Below are 18,902 nucleotides of genomic sequence, written 5' to 3'. Positions count from 1 at the left end.
GGTGCTATAAGACTTGGGGAGGGGGTCGGAGCCAAGCGTCTTCTCCGAGTCCGTGCCATCACACCGCCCCTCGGGGGCCTCCGTCAAGCGGTTTAGGGAGGTACCATATCACATTGTTTTCAAATGCAGTCAGGTCCACAAACGACACTCACTTACTTTGAGAATAGTGAAGCTGCAGTAGGTGGAAATAAGCTTCAGACAGTGTTACAAGCGCTGCTCAGAACTCTGAACTATGGCACCCAACATCCAGAACTTATGCCATTTGAGAATGGCAGTGACATTGAAGCAACTCAGGGACCAAAACCATTAACGTACTTTCACGTATGAAAATCTTACTTGGGGAGGGGGCAGGAGCGAAGCGCCCCCTCCCAGTCCGCGCCACCACACCGTATGTTGAAAATCTGAAGCCATCGATCTACAAACTCAACCAACCTTGGATGGAAAAATCTAGAAAAATGTACAAACTGAAAACCAGTTTTGGTCTGCATAGCATCAGTAGCAACGCTTGCTATCAGAGTGCATGAGTTTCATGCTCGATCGATTGAGCTAGCCGGATCGGGCAATAAAAAGTATAAAATAGTTATGTAAATAGTTATTTAATAAAATGTTTTACCCTGTTTCTTTGCTGGTGTGTTGTCTATATTTTTAATATTTGCATAGGGTTTGTCGTTATTTTGGGCGGGGTGGGTGACGGAGCCGAGCTGTCTTGCAGCCCTCATGGTGTGGAGCTCAGTTCATCTCACTATTTTCGTATTTCTCATGAAGGGTTGTTCCTAATATTTCTATTTTAGCGAGGTCAAAAAGAGATCCAATTAGTGGCCTACTGATTTTGCTCGATTACTTTTATTTTTTTACACGATTTTTCACGATTTATCACTATCTGCAAAGACTAAACAGAGTATTGCGACTTTGTGCTTGTTTGTAAATAGAGAATGAACCAAAGAGAATCAATTGTAAAACAGTAAATGCTTGGATAACAATCAATCAAATGGAGAGGGAAGCAGGCACGACGGATTACAACGGGGGTAAAGGCCTGCGTTAACTACTCTTCACTATCTGCAAAGAGAGAGTACTACTAAGAGAAAAGAGGGGAGGGGGGCAGCGTTCAAAGCACATCAGCGTGCATAAACACGAAAAAGATTTTACCTATCACGTACTTGACATTTTACAGCTTTTGATATTTGCTATTAAAAAACCAATGAAATTCACTGAAAAAACCATAGGTTATAGGCCATATATAGTTAGGAATTTGCATTTACAAAACCTTGAAAATTCACTGAAAAAACCATTGGTTATAGACCATATATAGTTGGGGATTAGCCTTTTCAAAACCTTATTTTACTCACACAAAACCATTGAAATTTCATATATAGTTAGTTCCACTAACTATATATCGCGCACCCGCAATCCACTGCTGATGATGTCACATATTACATCATTCATGACATGGTTAGTGACATCACTGATGACATCACTGATGACATCTCAAATGACATCACTGATGACATCACTGATGACATCACTGATGACATCTCAAATGACATCACTGATAAAATCACTGATAACATCTCATTTGACATGACTGATCACATCACTGATGATATCATTCATGTGATAATACCATGAACCTCTTCAGACTCTAATATAACCTTAGATACAATCAGTGTAAACAGACAGTCACAGACTGTCACTCATCCATGGAGTTACTCACACACCTAGTCAGTTATGCAAAAAATCAATCACACCTCCATTTTCTCAACTATACTGTTATACACACCTTACTTATTCAAACATATACTAACACATATTTACTTTACTCTCTTATACAATCCCTGATACATGTTCACAATGATCCATACAGCCACTCACACATTCACTGGCTCTTATGCACAGTTATTTATATATGTCAACTCTCACATGTACTGTGTTTTACATATGTACTTACTTTGACATGTAGCACTGAGATATCCATTCACTCACTAATACACTCATGCACAGTCAACCGCCCATACAGCTGTTTCCACATGCACTTTTGAACCCATACATATAGTGAATCAACTACTCACACATCTTGTCACACACCTCCCAGCCACCCATACACACACACTCAGTTTCCCATACAAATACTTGGACAACCAATGAATAACCCATACAGTTACTCATATAGCTACTGATCAACATATGCAGCAGTTTGTAGAACAACAGATATAATGATGCACAAATTAAAACAGTTTAGTCACTAACCCATGCACTCAGTGAGACACATTTAATCACTCACTCATACAGTCAGTCATGCACCTACTAAATCCTTCATCCAGACACTTATACATCCACTCATTCTTCAATATGTAAGACATATTTTAACTTTACAGAAACATACAGCCACTGGATGTTGTCATCAGTGATGTCATCAGTGATGTCATTTGAGATGTCATCAGTGATGTCATCAGTGATGTCACTAACCATGTCATGAATGATGTAATATGTGACATCATCAGCAGTGGATTGCGGGTGCGCGATATATAGTTAGTGGAACTAACTATATATGAAATTTCAATGGTTTTGTGTGAGTAAAATAAGGTTTTGAAAAGGCTAATCCCTAACTATATATGGTCTATAACCAATGGTTTTTTCAGTGAATTTTCAAGGTTTTGTAAATGCACATTCCTAACTATATATGGCCTATAACCTATGGTTTTTTCAGTGAATATATATATATATTACCTACTGGCGGTCGCCAGTAGGTATATATAGTTAGGATTTTTTCTCTAGGAATTGGCTGAAATTTTCAGGAAAATGGAACATTTTGTTTCTGAGCAGCCCCTGACAATTTGGGGGGGTTTCATCAAGGGGGGGGCCGAGAAAAAAGGGGGGTCCCAAAACGCATTTTTCCCATGTTAATTTCCATAGGGCGGTTGGCCTCACTTTTAGCTCGAACGGCTGAATGGATTTGCACGAAACTTGGCAAAATTGTAGGGACTGTTAGCCCGATGTGCCTTTGCTAGGTCTCAATATATGTGCTCCAGTGGATTTTGAGTAATTTAGGTTAAAAAAAAGATATATATCTGGGCGGAGCCTAACCACACATCTGATCTGATTGGCTGTCAGCACTTCATCCAAGAAGTGTTGGCAGCCATCTTGGGACCAATATACATGATAGCACCTCATTAAAAAGCATTGTAGTTAATAGAGGGTTTTAGGACTTTAGTTACATTATAAATCATTTGTTGATGGTACCATACTCGTTTTAGGAATTGTGGTGGGTTCTAAGGTGATTTTACCATGTGAAAAAACCTTCTGCTGTGATATCATGAATATTGTTTGAAAGAAAACTAATATCTCATGATTTTCCCACAGTGGTTTGGAAGGGGATCTATAAGCTAAACTGAAAGCATATTTTCTGTAAATTCACATTATCTTTCTCAGTCATGTGAAAATGAGGTCTGACATTCTCAGTAAAACATGTACATCCAACAAGGACAGAGACTGTCAGTTGATTCCTTTGTGTTCTACTGCAGCCTCCTAGAGTGTTCTAAAGAACAACTAGAGCGCTAACAGTCCTACTTATTACAAAGGTATGGCACACCTGAAGCCATCTTGATTGGAATAAAGTGGTAACTCTTAAAACATTTAATTTAAAAAGAAACAACATGAGGGGGTATATTTTGCCATAGAAAGTATGATTAGTGCTGCAGAATGAAAAATTAGGGCACATTTTGAGTGACTTCTCAAATCCTTTTCTATTTCATTAAAACATTCTGACATGCAGTCTCCCAAAATGGCCACCAGAGACAAAAGAGCCCAAATGTAGCCCAAATATCACCCAGATGTAGCCCAAGTATAGCCCAATGACAGAATGTCCCAGAGTGTTCTAAAGAACAACTAGAGCGCTAACAGTCCTACTTATTACAAAGGTATAGCACACCTGGAGCCATCGTGATGGGAATAAAGTGGTAACTCTTAAAACATTTAATTTAAAAAGAAACAACATGAGGGGGTATATTTTGCCATAGAAAGTATGATTAGTGCTGCAGAAAGAAAAATTAGGGCACATTTTGAGTGACTTTTCAAATCCTCTTCTATTTCATTAAAAAATTCTGACATGCAGTCTCCCAAAATGGCCACCAGAGACAAAAGAGCCCAACTGTAGCCCAAATATCACCCAGATGTAGCCCAAGTATAGCCCAATGACAGAATGTCCCAGAGTGTTCTAAAGAACAACTAGAGCGCTAACAGTCCTACTTATTACAAAGGTATGGCACACCTGAAGCCATCTTGATTGGAATAAAGTGGTAACTCTTAAAACATTTAATTTAAAAAGGAACAAAATGAGGGGGTATATTTTGCCATATGAATTATGATTAGTGCTGCAGAAAGAAAAATTAGGGCACATTTTGAGTGACTTCTCAAACCCTCTTCAATTTCATTAAAAAATTCTGACATACAGTCTCCCAAGATGGCCACCAGAGACAAAAGAGCCTAAATGTAGCCCAAATATCACCCAGATGTACCCCAAGTATAGCCCAATGACAGAATGTCCCAGAGTGTTCTAAAGAACAACTAGAGCGCTAACAGTCTTACTTATGACAAAAGTATGGCACACCAGAAGCCATCTTGATTGGAATGAAGTGGTAAGTCTGAAAACACTCAATTTAAAAAGGAACAACATGAGGGGGTTAATTTTGCCATAGAAAGTATGATTAGTGCTTCAGAAAGAAAAATTAGGGATCATTTTGAGTGACTTCTCAAATCCTCTTCTATTTCATTAAAAAAATTCTGACATGCAGACTGAAACATGCACTTTGAATACCAGCAGCAGACGTCCCTGGTGAGCAGTAGCTTTACTACAGTGATCTAATGTGCAACTAGAGTGCTAACATTCAGAATTTATGGCAAATGTGTGACACATCTGAATGCCTTCTTGATGGAACCAAAGTAAACAAGCATTGAAAATGCAATAGATCTCGCCCTCGTTTAAGTTAAAGCCATTCTGTTTGTAATGAGGTGGCTTTTTAGCTTTGCTTTTATTAGTGTTTTTTCAACTTTCATGTAAATAACATGCATCTGTATGCATATAAGTATATGTATGCATGCATTTATGTTTGTATTTATATAGATATACAGATGATATATGTTTATATATGTATGTATATATATATATATTCACTGAAAAAACCATAGGCTATAGACCATATATAGTTAGGAATTAGCATTTACAAAACCTTGAAAATTCACTGAAAAAACCATAGGTTATAGACCATATATAGTTAGGAATTAGCATTTACAAAACCTTGAAAATTCACTGAAAAAACCATAGGTTATAGACCATATATAGTTAGGAATTCGCATTTACAAAACCTTATTTTACTCACACAAAACCATTGAAATTCCATATATAGTTAGTTGCACTAACTATATATCGCGCACCCGCAATCCACTGCTGATGATGTCACATATTACATCATTCATGACATGGTCAGTGACATCACTGATGACATCACTGATGACATCTCAAATGACATCACTGATGACATCACTGATGACAACATCCATTGACTGTATGTTTCTGTAAAGTTAAAATATGTCTTACATATTGAAGAATGAGTGGATGTATAAGTGTCTGGATGAAGGATTTAGTAGGTGCATGACTGACTGTATGAGTGAGGGATTAAATGTGTCTCACTGAGTGCATGGGTTAGTGACTAAACTGTCTTAATTTGTGCATCATTATGTCTGTTGTTCTGTAAACTGTTGCATGTGTTGATAAGTAGCTATATGAGTAACTATATGGGTTATTGATTGGTTGCCCAAGTATTTGTATGGGAGACTGAGTGTGTGTGTGTGGGTGGCTGGGAGGTGTATGACTCTGTGCATAGATGTGTGAGCAGTTGATTCACTAGATGTATGGTTTCAAAAGTGCATGTGGAAACAGCTGTATGGGCGGTTGACTGTGTGCATGAGTGTATTGGTGAGTGAATGGATATCTCAGTGCTACATGTCAAAGTAAGTACATATGTAAAACACAGTACATGTGAGAGTTGACATATATAAATAACTGTGCATAAGAGCCAGTGAATGTGTGAGTGGCTGTATGGATCATTGTGAACTTGTATCAGGGATTGTATAAGAGAGTAAATATGTGTTAGTATATGTTTGAATAAGTAAAGTTTGTATAACTGTATAGTTGAGGAAATGGAGGTGTGATTGATTCTTTGCATGACTGACTAGGTGTGTGAGTAACTCCATGGATGAGTGACAGTCTGTGAGTGTCTGTTTACACTGATTGTATCTAAGGTTATATTAGAGTCTGAAGAGGTTCATCGTATTATCACATGAATGATATCAGTGATGTGATCAGTAATGTCAAATGAGATGTCATCAGTGATGTCATCAGTGACGTCATTTGAGATGTCATCAGTGATGTCATTTGAGATGTCATCAGTGATGTCATCAGTGATGTCACTGACCATGTCATGAATGATGTAATATGTGACATCATCAGCAGTGGATTGCGGGTGCGCGATATATAGTTAGTGCAACTAACTATATATGGAATTTCAATGGTTTTGTGTGAGTAAAATAAGGTTTTGTAAATGCGAATTCCTAACTATATATGGTCTATAACCTATGGTTTTTTCAGTGAATATATATATATATATATATTGCTTCTGAAAGGAACTTCTCCATATGTCCCATTAACTGAGTTGGTTGCCTACACATAAAAAAGATATGTTCAACATCCGCAGAGCCTGCACCACAACGAAACATGTCCCATCATCAGCTCCTCCCCACACAGCATTTTAGCAGGGGTATGCTACATATTGAACAGGGGTTTAAAGTGCTGTGCATTTAGATTAGCAGAAACTAAAATCCTCCCAGCCATGTCAATCGATTGTTCCACATATACACCCTGACACCCCAATCAGTATCCCCATTTCTAATTTTGAGCCTCTAAGTCATCCTTCCGTATGTCTAACAGACAATTATATAACCACCACAATCCGATTTTTGCATCTAATAGTCTCAACTAGCTGGTTCGGCTCTATAGTCCTGTGGTTTTTTTACTTAAAAAGTCCTGAATCTGTAAAAAAAAGGAAATTCCGTTTTAGGGAGCCTATATTTATCAGCCAATATTGCAAAAGGGAGAAGATCCCCATCCTTATACAGATTGCCTATATATATAATCCCTTTACGTTTCCACCTATCTACTATCCTAACAGGTAGTAGAGTGGGTGCAGCTGTGTGTGTAAAGTGGTTATCCCCTCAATCTGCAACCTTCTCCGTAGCACCTCCCACACTTTATAAGCAGTTGTTATCACCTTGAAAAGGGTCTTTTTGTAGTAGCTGAACTCCAACATCGTTCATAAACAGTTCTTGATTTCCGTGCCCAACAGCATCTGATATATAGATGGAGACTCTGCAGGGTTACCAACCTCCTCCCCTGTCAACATTATCCTTATATTTTGTCAAATATAGGTGTAATAATAAAGTGTATATTCTGGTACAGCCCAGCCCCCCTTCTCCCGGGGTAATACCATGAAGCCTGTTGTTCTACGCGGTTTCCCTTGTGCCCATAAAAATCTGATACAATGTGATTGTAGTTGTTGTGGCTGGCTTCGAGTGATCACTAGCGATACAGATCTAAAATAGTAAATAACTTTGGGTAAAATCATAATTTTTAAGATATTACACCTCTCACCAGTGAAAGATGAAGGCATTCAACTTTCTCTAACAGTTGTTTAACACTAGTAAGAATAGCACCCCAGTTGACTTCCGCTAGTTCCTTTCTAACATGTCCTAATCTTAATGCCCAGATATGTCACTTCATGGGTCACTGAGGTCCCGACTGTAGGCCTGGTTTGTGCGAATTATCTCTGTTTTCGATGTATTGAGTTTATTGCCGGACACAGATCCAAACCTATGTGCCAATTGGTTTATCTTGAGTATAGCTAACGCGAGATCGGATGTTATAACCGCTATGTTGTCTGCAGAAGCTAGCACTCAGATCTGCTCCTGTCCGCAGTCCACGGGTTTGATTCTCGTGCTCCCCTCCAACATAGTTAAAAACATATTTATATATTGTTGTTGAATTACTTTATTCGATATATTGCATATCATAAAAGTACATACATTCCGAACATAAAATCGCTTTTAAAATAGTATATCCAATTCACAAATATAAAAGACAATAAAATCTATGTACAATTTTAAAAACCCGGTGACAGGAATTAAAGTGCAAAGCAATAGTATACATATGGACTTTCTATGCAGGCAAGTTCCCGGCTTTGTTTGTATTTATCGACATAGTACGTAGGAGCCAGGCACTTGATAGATACTTTGCAACCCCACATACAATGAACAGAGCTGTTGTGTCTGATGAGAGGATGCGTAGGGCGAACCTATAGTCACTAACTCCCAACTCCCTGCATACTGGTTTTAACCATCTTGATTTAGCTCTTTGATATGCTTTACAGGCAAACAGGAAGTGAGGTAAGGTTTCATTCAAACATGAGCAGCTTGGGCAGGTAGAATGTGGAACTGGCGTTCCTTTTCAGCCCTCCATGAACTTGTTGAGAGGGAGTGTCCCATACCCTATTTTTAGAAAAAGTGATCTGTCTTTTGGAACTTGGATGAAGTCTAAGAATGGTTCAAGCTTCCTAGTGGGCTTATGCTCCAGAAATTGTGTAGTTAGTGCTCCCCACTTTTTGCTCTTCAGTTCTTCGGCATGAACCCACTCCCAATAGATTTTCTTAACAGCTTACTTGGGAGATGGGGACTGGGAGATTCAAAATTCAGCCAATCCCAGATTCATAACCAGCTGCCTCAGTTTGTTAAGCCACTGTATCTCATTTGCACTATTCAGGATGATCAGTTCATCCAACACTAAGGCATAATTTGCCAGTTCTGGTGTCCTTCTCAGGCGCACCCAGAACAGCAAAGGGCGGAGGCGAACTATATCTGAAATCGAGCGTTTGGCCATGTCATGAAAGAGGGGCTTCAGTGGAGTAGAGGTAGGGAGGGTAACTAAGTCCCTCAGAAACTTATTCTCGGCTCTAACCTATATATATATATATATAAAACGCAAATAATAATTAAGAGCATGGACAGCCTTGCCTTGTACCTCTCGATATGTGCACTGGTTAAGACTCTAGGCCATTGATGCAGATTCAAGCCTTAGTGGTCTTATACATAATTTGAATCAATTTAATAAAACCAAGACCAAACCCCAACCATAAAATCTCCCTTAAGAAATCCCAGGAGACACAGTCAAACACTTTTTCAGTGTCTAATAGTACCAAGCCCAGGCTAGTACCTTGCACATTAGCTGCATCAAACAGGGTCATCACCCTGTTGATGTGGGTGCCTGTCCCCCTGGTAGGTATTAACCCATCCTGCCGTATTTATACCAGTGGGGTAATAACCCTAGCCAAATGAGAAGCTAGAATTTTGCCATAAATCTTCCTCTCACAATTCACCAGAGAAATAGGTTGATAAGACCACGGGAGATCTACTGGTTTATTCTTTTTCTTAAACACAATAATATTTGCCTCTTCCCAGGACTGTGGGACCACCCCCGTTGTGCATGCTGCAGGGAATCCAACATATCAGTTTTTAATTCCTGGAAAAAGGTTCTATAAACCTCCAGGGGTAGCTTATCTGGGCCATCCGCCTTACCACTGGATAAGTTATGTATTGCCTCCTCAAGGTCCTCCGTGGTAATAGGAGTATCCAGAATAGGTACTTCCTCCTGCCCAGTCATTCACAATTCATACCATGTAAAAGAGCCTCAACTGCCTGCTCCCAATAGTTGTCTCCTGTATAAAGAGCCTCAAAAAACATATGCAAGACTTTCCAGATCTCAAGAGGGGTATCAACTATCTTGCCCTGTGTGTCTTACATAATCTTAATTCCCTGTGCTGCCTCCTTAGAGCGAAGCCTTTGTGCAAGACATTTCCCAGTGGCTTTCCCAAACTCATAGCTCTACTCCTTAAACAGCTTGTATCTAATAGCTATCTCCTTGCTCCAATATAGATTAATGTTAGCTTTACTACTGGTGACCTCAGTTTGCAGTAGGGTGATATAGGCACTGGCATGTATTTCCTGCGTAAGATGTTCTTCCGCAAATCTGAGTTTCCCATGTAAATCTTGAATCTCCATCTTCATTTGTTTTGTTTGTTAAGCCCAATGCCAAGGAACTCTCCATTGAACCCAGCCTTTAAAGCATTCTATACATAAGCATATGAGGTTGAATTGTGATTAATTTCTAAGAATTCCCGAATCCAATTACTTATATGACTAGTGAATGTTGTGTGCTTTAGTAGTGTCCAATCAAACGAGAAAGATCTCAGAGGAGAGAATGTGTTATTAATAATGATGTCTACCACCAGTGGACCATGGTCCGTGTAATCCTTGGATAAACCAGTATTTTAGTCCCTGAAAGTAATGCTGATGGAATACAAAAATAGTCTAGCCGCACTAGTTTATTATGTGAGTGAGAATAAAAGGTAAAATGAGGGTCTGGGCTCTGTAATGTTGATCATGTATCGATCAACCCGTGGTCCCCTAAATAATGATATAGTGCCCTAAAGACGTTAGGTTTCCTTCCCTTATATGACTTCCAGCCTGTCTGTAGATCCTGGCATCCCAGGAGGATATTTAAGTCGCCACACAAAATCAATGGGGTAGGCCATGATGCTAGTACCAAATTAAGTCCCTCCAATACTGCTGCCTTATCCAAATTGGATCCCTAAACGGAGCACAGGGTAAAGGTAAAGGTCCCCTTTAAACAATCAATAACCACCCAGCAACCTTGTTTGTCTACCAGTGTTCTACCCATGCCCTGGATCACACGTTTAGCCAAAATGGCTTCCACCCGATTCGTGGTAGACTGTTGTGTGCAGGCCAATAATGAATAGCCTACTTCATTTCGAATCTTCTGTTTACACCACAAAATACATGTTTTCTGTAACTCCTCCAGTTTAGGCTGGATCACGTGTAATTCAGCTGCCTCCTGTTGCTGTTTTCCACTGTTATTTAACCCACATACATTAAGGGAACATATGTGAAATCCAGATAGTAACTTCCTATCCCCCATCATATACTGCCAAATCCCTCCAATTACTAAATCTGCCACATAGTTTCGCTCAACTGTGAGCCTCTATCTGCCACTTGTTATGGATTGCATTTTCTCTTCTACCTAACCCCCCTCTGCCTGTCACCCCATGCTCCCTCTGGCCCCCGTCCGATCCCTCCCCAACCCCACCTCCCTACACCATCTTCGCTGGGTTGCCAAGCAGCCTCGCACCCACCCCCACCCCACCCAACCTGCAATGAGGAATTAGGACCAATGGTCCCAGTGATTTATAACCAACACTACCCAGAGGCCCCCCTCACAAAAATGTCTTCAAATATCTACCAGCGTAGTATACCACAACCCCTTATTCCCAGAAAATCATTGAGAAGAAAAAAAGATAAGAAGACAAAGATAAGCCGGAAAACCTGATAGAGATATAAAAGATAGAAAGAAAGGATGCCTTCCATTTAAATACTATTGAATAGATGGTAAATACTCTTTAGCCTGTCCTTCCAAAGTAAAGAAACAAGTATGTTCATTATGTATGACCTTCAACGTAGAAGGGTTAGGCAGAAAGCTTACCCTGCCCTGAGGCAGCTTCATGCTGTATACTGGGAATACGGAAGCAGAGGGGGGCGGCAACCAAAGTCGAGGAGCCGTGATACCGCAAGTCGGGAGGCCACCGAGAAAAACCACAACCTGTCTTGCTGAATCCCAAGGTAAATCTTGTCCTTCCCGGGCTGCAGGGGCTGAGGGGAGGGTGGATTGCTGACGGTGAGGGAAGAGTCTGAGAACGTTAATTGAGCAACCGACAAGCGGGCACCATCTTGCCTTTGAAGCAGGCATTATTAAGGAGAAGTGTTTTCATTTTGCCTTTCTTTCCCACTTTGCATGTGTACAGCACACATCAGAAGGGGGAAACATTTTAAAGTTAGTCTAAGCATATTATTTTGTACTGGAAGGATAGCCTTACAGTAAACATCCTGTGCTAGACTCATGCAGACATCTTTGAACAATAGTGCAGAGGTGTGTGCTTGGTGCATTGCTGTCTGATTGTAGTGCCATATCTCTTTAGATATGGTACATTTCTACTCTATTGTCACAAAACACATCGCAGCAAGTTTGCTAACTGTGCTCCATTGAGTGACACTTTTGATAATCTGGGCTTAAGCTTTGAAATAGCCACCACAGATTGGGTGGCTAACACACAGTCTTGTTGGGCAGGGTGTCAAAGACTGGAGACTGTGAAGGTCTGACAAGTTTTCTTCTTGATTGCCTGAGGTAAGTTTGGCTCCTCCCAGTAGCCATAATGCCACCTTCCCCTTATTAGACTTTTCATCCTGGGGTAATAAAGACTTAAGTCTTTATTACCCAGAATAAAAAGTCTAATAATGGCAGGGTGGCATTATGGTTACTGGGAGGAGCCACATTTACCTCAGGCAATCAAGAAGAAAACAGTGTCAAGTGTCTTCTTAAAAGGTCACCAGTTAGAGGGAAAATTCCAAAAAGGGCAACAAACCTTTTTGGCAATACGGTGGCTCTTGAATGAAGTTGAAGATTCATGCATATACAGATAAACAAGGTACAACACTCTCCCAGGCATCAAGCAAGAGAAAAGAGCTGAGCAAAGACTTCCAAAAAATGATCCAAAAGGAAATCTGACTTCAACGGATCATAAATGTTACAAAAAGTAAGGGATTTGAAGAGGAAAGAGGAAGACTTTGTACTGGGAAACCCTTGTTAGGTAGCTGTGCACAGTACAAAACTTTTTTTTTTTTAAAAGGAAATTACATCACAGGAAAATACTCAACTTCATCTTGAATTGGAAACCTCAGGCAATATTCTTTGGACAGACCATTATGTTGCAAAGGGTCATTCATAGAAGTGTCAACCCTCTTTTCTTTAAATACATTGTGTTAACTATGCACATGAAGAACCCCAACCTTGATAACTTTCCTGTGATGCAGGACTCTACACTCCATTCACTGATTTCCCTTTGGATTCTTCATATAAATCACAGACCACCACTCCAAGTGGCTGCAACTCTTAACTGCTAGCGCAAAGCAGAGAAGATGTAGCTGCAAGTACTAGGCTGCACTACCTGACTGAAGAATCAGCACAGCTTCTTTTTCTCAACACTCACTGGCACCTATAAATCTGGGAATTATAATACCAGTGATGCAAATGGGGAATCTGCCTGATTATGTCCACATTCTTTTACAGTCTTCTTTTTAATCAGGCTATTTTAGGAGGTTATTTTGCTTAAAATTCAGAAGTGCACAAATCATATCTACTAGTTTGGTTTGTGTACAGTGCCCAATTATAAAAATATTACAGGAGTATGGAACAGTATACTTCTCAAGTACAGCTACTACTAAAAGTTTCAGAATGTATTATTTTCTTTTTTTAGAAAGTCATACTTAGTTACAAGTACAAAAAATTGTTTCATAGGTGGGATGAAATATCAGTGTTGTAATATGTTCTGTACCTCTATATCCACGCAGTCTTGCAATCATAGGTAGGTTTTTTTATGGTATAGCCTCTTCTGATTATAACAATCTCCTCTGTAATATCTTCTCTGTTTACAGAATGGAAGGATCTTCATTGTGGATTATAAAATAGTGGAAGGCCTTCCTAAAAATGTATGGAACAGCTCAGAGCAACACATGGCTGCTCCTTTGTGTCTTTTGTACCTCACGCCCCAGGATGAGATGATACCCCTAGCAATCCAGGTAAGGTGTTGCCATTGATGAACCATACAGCTTGGCAATAATTTTGATTGAGATTTCAAGACATTAGATGATTGTTCAGAATGTGAAATAATGTAAATGATCAGTGTCCTTCATTAGGTTACTCTGAAATATAACTTGAAGTATATAGACAACTAACTTTGCATTCGCTAGAACAAACCCATACCTTTACAGTCTCAAAGGCTTGCCATTATGACAATGGAAGGTTCTTGCTACTATGCAGCTAGTCTATACCTCTCATTTTATCAGACTTTTTACTGAAATTAGGCCAACGACTCGAATGCTTACCCCACCCCTTTCTCTTTCAGTCAAATAGAATCTGCAATGAACTCCAGATTAGGAAATGACTGCACATGGGAAAAAGTGAAAGTGAGATGGAGAGAAAACAAACTCAGTATGCATCTAGGCCTACTGACCTGGGGAGCGTGGGTTGGTGGAAGGCGTGTACCATGGACCCTCAGTCTGTAATGAACTGAATGGTATCCTCATAATCCCAAAGGAACGTTTACAATTAATCTAAATAAACTTGTGCACAACAGGATATAATATAATAAGAGTTTCACTAGAAAGGTTTACCATGTTATATAAGCAAGAGGCTGTGACTAGCCCCAAGCAATAGCCCCAAGCAGCCAAGATACAGCCTGAAACCCTAATATGAAGGTCTGCTTCCAATGATAGAGATGTCTGGAGCTGGGGTGACTTGGAGTATTTGAAGCTGGAAATGGAATTCAGGGAACACAGCAAGCAAAGCTAAGTATCTGTGGAACGGAATGATTAACCTGAGCTTCTCTAACCACTTGAGAAAACCTCAGGGTTGCAAAACAAATGAGATGTAGGGAACACACGCAATGTAAACTATACTACTGGAATAGAGAACCCATCAACCACTGTTGGAAGGCAAAGTGTAATGCTGTGACTGGTGCTTAACTCTTAACTTTCCAACTCTTACTGACCTGGAAGTGTACAGAACCTTCTGTGGTGTCTTGTATATATGTATAACGGAACCCTTCTCGTCCCTGGTTGACTCTGTAGAAGAATGACATGATTGTTTGGGTGTGTCTGGGTATGGTTAATAAAGTTCATGACACAATACAGTTAGTACAGTACAGTACAGTACAGTTAGTTAACAGTTTCACTGCGAAGAATAAAGACATGCATTACAGAGCTCCATGTGTGACATGGCCATTTGCCTGCTACCAGACTGTAGAGAATGCTGCAAATGGCAATGAATTAGAGAATCTGCAACCCGAAGTGATGAGAGTGCTCTCCCTGAGAGTTGTCTGAGGTCCAACAAACTGCTTGTGCATGCCACATGCGCCTCAGTCGAAGTGAAGCAGTCAACGGTTGGCATATGTGGAGTTAAAGCACCACTCCAGCCAGTGCAAGATTTTTAAAGAAGGAAAAAGGCCCTATGGAAAATTCAGTGATGTCTCTGACGAAAAAGAAATTGTGTTTACAATGGGGATTTTTCTTTGCGTACAAAGGTAAATGTCCCGCCATTGGACAAACATGCAAAGGTTGCAGGAAAGTAAAGCATTTTGTAATGGTTTGGAAAGGGAAAGAGAAAATTACGGCATCACGTCAAGAAGAGAAAATGGATGCCCGAAAGTTCCAGAAATTCCTAAGCAATGCTCACAATACCAAGCGGTGACACCAATCGAGGAAAGTGGTAAACAAACAAAGTTGATTGTCATCAAATTCATCCTCCAAAGGTTTGTTGACATCATTGTTGACCAACAGTGAAGAAGATGCCAGTGCAATGATGGTGAACAATGTGAGCATATGAGTTTGGCTTCATACAGAGAAGAGCTCAAGTCCAAGTGAGATCGCCAGGTGAAACACCGCGTTTCTTTGCATATTGCCTCAAGATCGCAAAAGAGATAATAGTTGTTCCATACCTTTTATCTTTGATAGTGGTGCATTGATAAATATTATGCCAGCAGAGAAGTAAATCTCACACATTCTAAGACAAAGATAAACATGTGGGCTGCCTACACACCATTGCAAATTCAAGGATCATCTGTAGCAACCATGCAACATAAGAAGACGAAGGCACAAGCACCGATTCATGTTCTTAAAGGGTAATTCATCAAGTGCATGTTCACTGAGCTTCAGTACTGCTGCAGACATGGGTCTGATTTCCATCAACTGTAACCTAAATACACATGCAGGCATAGCAAATTGGTTCCCATCATTGTTGCATAGACTCTGAAAGCTTAAGACCATGAAAGTACAACTTCATATCAATGAGGGCATTCGCACTGTTGATCAACGGCATCGTCAAATTGCTTTTCACTTGCAGGAAGCCATTGAGAAGGAACCGGAAATGCTGTTAAAACATGATATAATTGAACGCTCTACTGGCCCGATATCATGGGTTTCATCCGTAGTGGTAGTCCCCAAAAAAGGACAGTGGAGGTGATTTTAACATCTGGTTGGACTTATGCAAGCTAGCAAGGCAATTGGGAGAGACTGACACACCGGTCCTCACATTGAATATATGCTTGCACAGCTGAATGTGCCAAAACCTTTTTTCGTCTCGATCTGAACAAAGTGCGTCATCAACTCAAACTAAAGGAATATTGCATGTGCATTACCACTTTTTGACCCATGTTCAGATATAAAAAAGAACACGTTTTGGGGTGTTGTCAGCTGCAGAACCTTTTCAGGGCGTAATTTGCCACACAATATAGCCTGTCACACATGCCTTTAATTATAGTGATGATATAGTGGTATTTAGGCCACTCGAAAAGAACATGACAAAGCCTTGACACAAGTATGCCGCTGGCCTGCCGATTTAGTCTCACTTAGAATGCAGATAAGTGTAAGTTTCACAAAACACAATTCTTTGGGCATATTTTGTCTGAAAAGGGGACAACACCAGTTTTGGCTAAAGTACAAGCTTTGTCGTCCACTACTCCACCACAAGATGTGACAGTGGTGCAATCCTTCCTGGGCATGGCCAATTACTTTTCCGGGTATATTTCTGATTTTTTTTTACAGTCAGTGCCCCTTTTAGAGACTTGACAAAAAGAACGCAGTGTTCAAGTGGTCACCTTAGTGCGGCCAAAGCTTTAAGAAAATCAAACTTGCAATTGGGACACCACTAAATTGGCCTATTCTGATCCAAATCATCATACGGAGATTGTAGTAGATGCCAGCCCATTGGGTTTGGGTGCAATCCTTGCCAAGCACAGTGGACACTACGATCCTCAGAGGCACATTGTGACTTATGTGAGCCGGAGTCTGTCGCAGATAGAAGGTGCTTATTCCCAACTTGAGAATGAAAGTCTATCTAGCTGTAGTGTGGGCTAGTGAACATTTCCATGTGTTTCTATATGAAAAGTACTTCACCCTTGTCATTGCCCACCAAGCTTTACTTACCATTTTTGGCAATCAAAAAGCCCAGGTGGCCCCTCACATCAAGAGGTGGGGGTTGTAATTGCAGGAATCTGATTACATTATTGTGCATAGGTAGGTGCGTGTAACGAAGCTCAGGCATTCACCAACATTGTGGTGGAAGATCTCCCTGAAGCTTTACCGGCTGGACACTGTCGTTATCTGATTGTTTTTAACTTTAGGTATTAACAATCACAACCTGAAGAAGGGTAATATAATATTGTTCTCCCCTTCACCCACTAGGATGGTAGCCAAACGAGCTTACATACACCATACTGTGTGGTAACAGTGTAGACAGTTACATACATTCCTAGATACTTGCTAACTAGTCCCCCTGGTTCTGAAGAATCGCTCAATAAATTTTAGAGTAGCGAGAAACATGTCGACCGGACTGTAACACATTCCAGATGAGAGTAGGAAACATCACTTTCCACTACCCTCCTCTAGGAAATCGTTTTTAACTAAAGCAGTGGCCCTTCTGAATAAAGTGTTCTTGGTACCACTAGCTTTATTTTAAATTACATAGTCACGTCTACCCTGAATCCTGGCCCCATACCCGCACTTCATCTATACGGCAGTTGGAAAAAGATCTCCGCCAAAGAGCCCCTCGATGAGGTGTTGCCCGTTGGGTATTGCACCCCCGACCCAATGAGGAGCAGGCCCAAATGATGAAGCATGACACCTGAAAGGGTGTGTGAGGGCATTAAATCCAACAAAATGGATTCCCAGGGTGACCATCAGGCTACCCTGTTCTAATCTGCTTGCACTATAGACTGTACCTATACCTTTCTCTTTCATTAGGAACAACACGACAACCTTTGTATATACGTATTATTGTGCATAGGCCATGGAAAGATATAAATTCCCCTGACTAATTTTGATGAGTGCCAGGCCATTGTCACAGTACAAAGTCTAAAGCAGCTGAGGCCTATGTTAACTATATAGTCAATTCAGGAATGCCTGCAGCTCTTTCAGTAGAGCAAATTATTGATGCTACAAATACAGATCGACATCTATGTGTTCTTAAAGACACTATTGCCCATCAATCCTGGTAGAAACACACCCAACCTCTTATGAATGATTTTGAATACCAAAAGTATGTTAATGCGAACAAGGAACTCTCTGTCACACAAGAAGGCATCAAATTAAGAGGTTCTAGTATTGGCATTCAGAGGAGCCTGCAGCAACAAGTCAGTGATTTAGCCCATGAGGTTCATCGCAGCATTGTCGGCACAAGAGAGCCCTATGAGACCATGTGTGGTTTCCTCGCCCTACGAAAGAGTTGGAGGAGAATTGAAAGACTGTCATTTATGCAACTGCTTATCTCCCAAAAACAATGCAGCATCCGGTACTTATGTCTAATCTCCTGAGGCAGGTGTGGAGGAGGATTGCAATGGATTTCTTTGGACCCCCGAACAATGGACATCATCTAATGGTAGCCATTGATGAGTACTCAAGATTTATCCTGGTGAAAGACCTATTGTCAAACACACGACAAAGTCATTGGGACCTTAAATCACATTTTTCCAACATGGGTTGTCGCCTCCATTCTTAAGTCTTGACAGTGGCCCACTGTTCAACAGCCAAGAGTTTCTCACTAACATGAATGCCAAACATCAGTAAAATACTCCTCTCTGGCCACGGGCCAACAGCGTTGTCGAAAGCTTCATGGGAACCTT

At 40.4% G+C, this 18,902-nt stretch overlaps 1 protein-coding gene across 1 annotated transcript in view; it reads left to right on the top strand.

Moving 5' to 3' along the window:
* Window positions 1-18,902, top strand: part of LOC147678096 (hydroperoxide isomerase ALOXE3-like) — a 436,539-nt gene that overhangs the window by 204,379 nt on the left and 213,258 nt on the right. The window contains exon 7 of the mRNA XM_086945960.1: window positions 13,663-13,806. Within this exon, the coding sequence (XP_086802086.1) occupies window positions 13,663-13,806 (144 nt within the window). The remainder of the gene's footprint in view (window positions 1-13,662; window positions 13,807-18,902) is intronic.

This window comes from Lissotriton vulgaris, chromosome 12, assembly GCF_964263255.1.
Source record: "Lissotriton vulgaris chromosome 12, aLisVul1.2, whole genome shotgun sequence".
Lineage (NCBI taxonomy): Eukaryota > Metazoa > Chordata > Amphibia > Caudata > Salamandridae > Lissotriton > Lissotriton vulgaris.
This window is presented reverse-complemented; position numbering and strand designations above follow the sequence as displayed.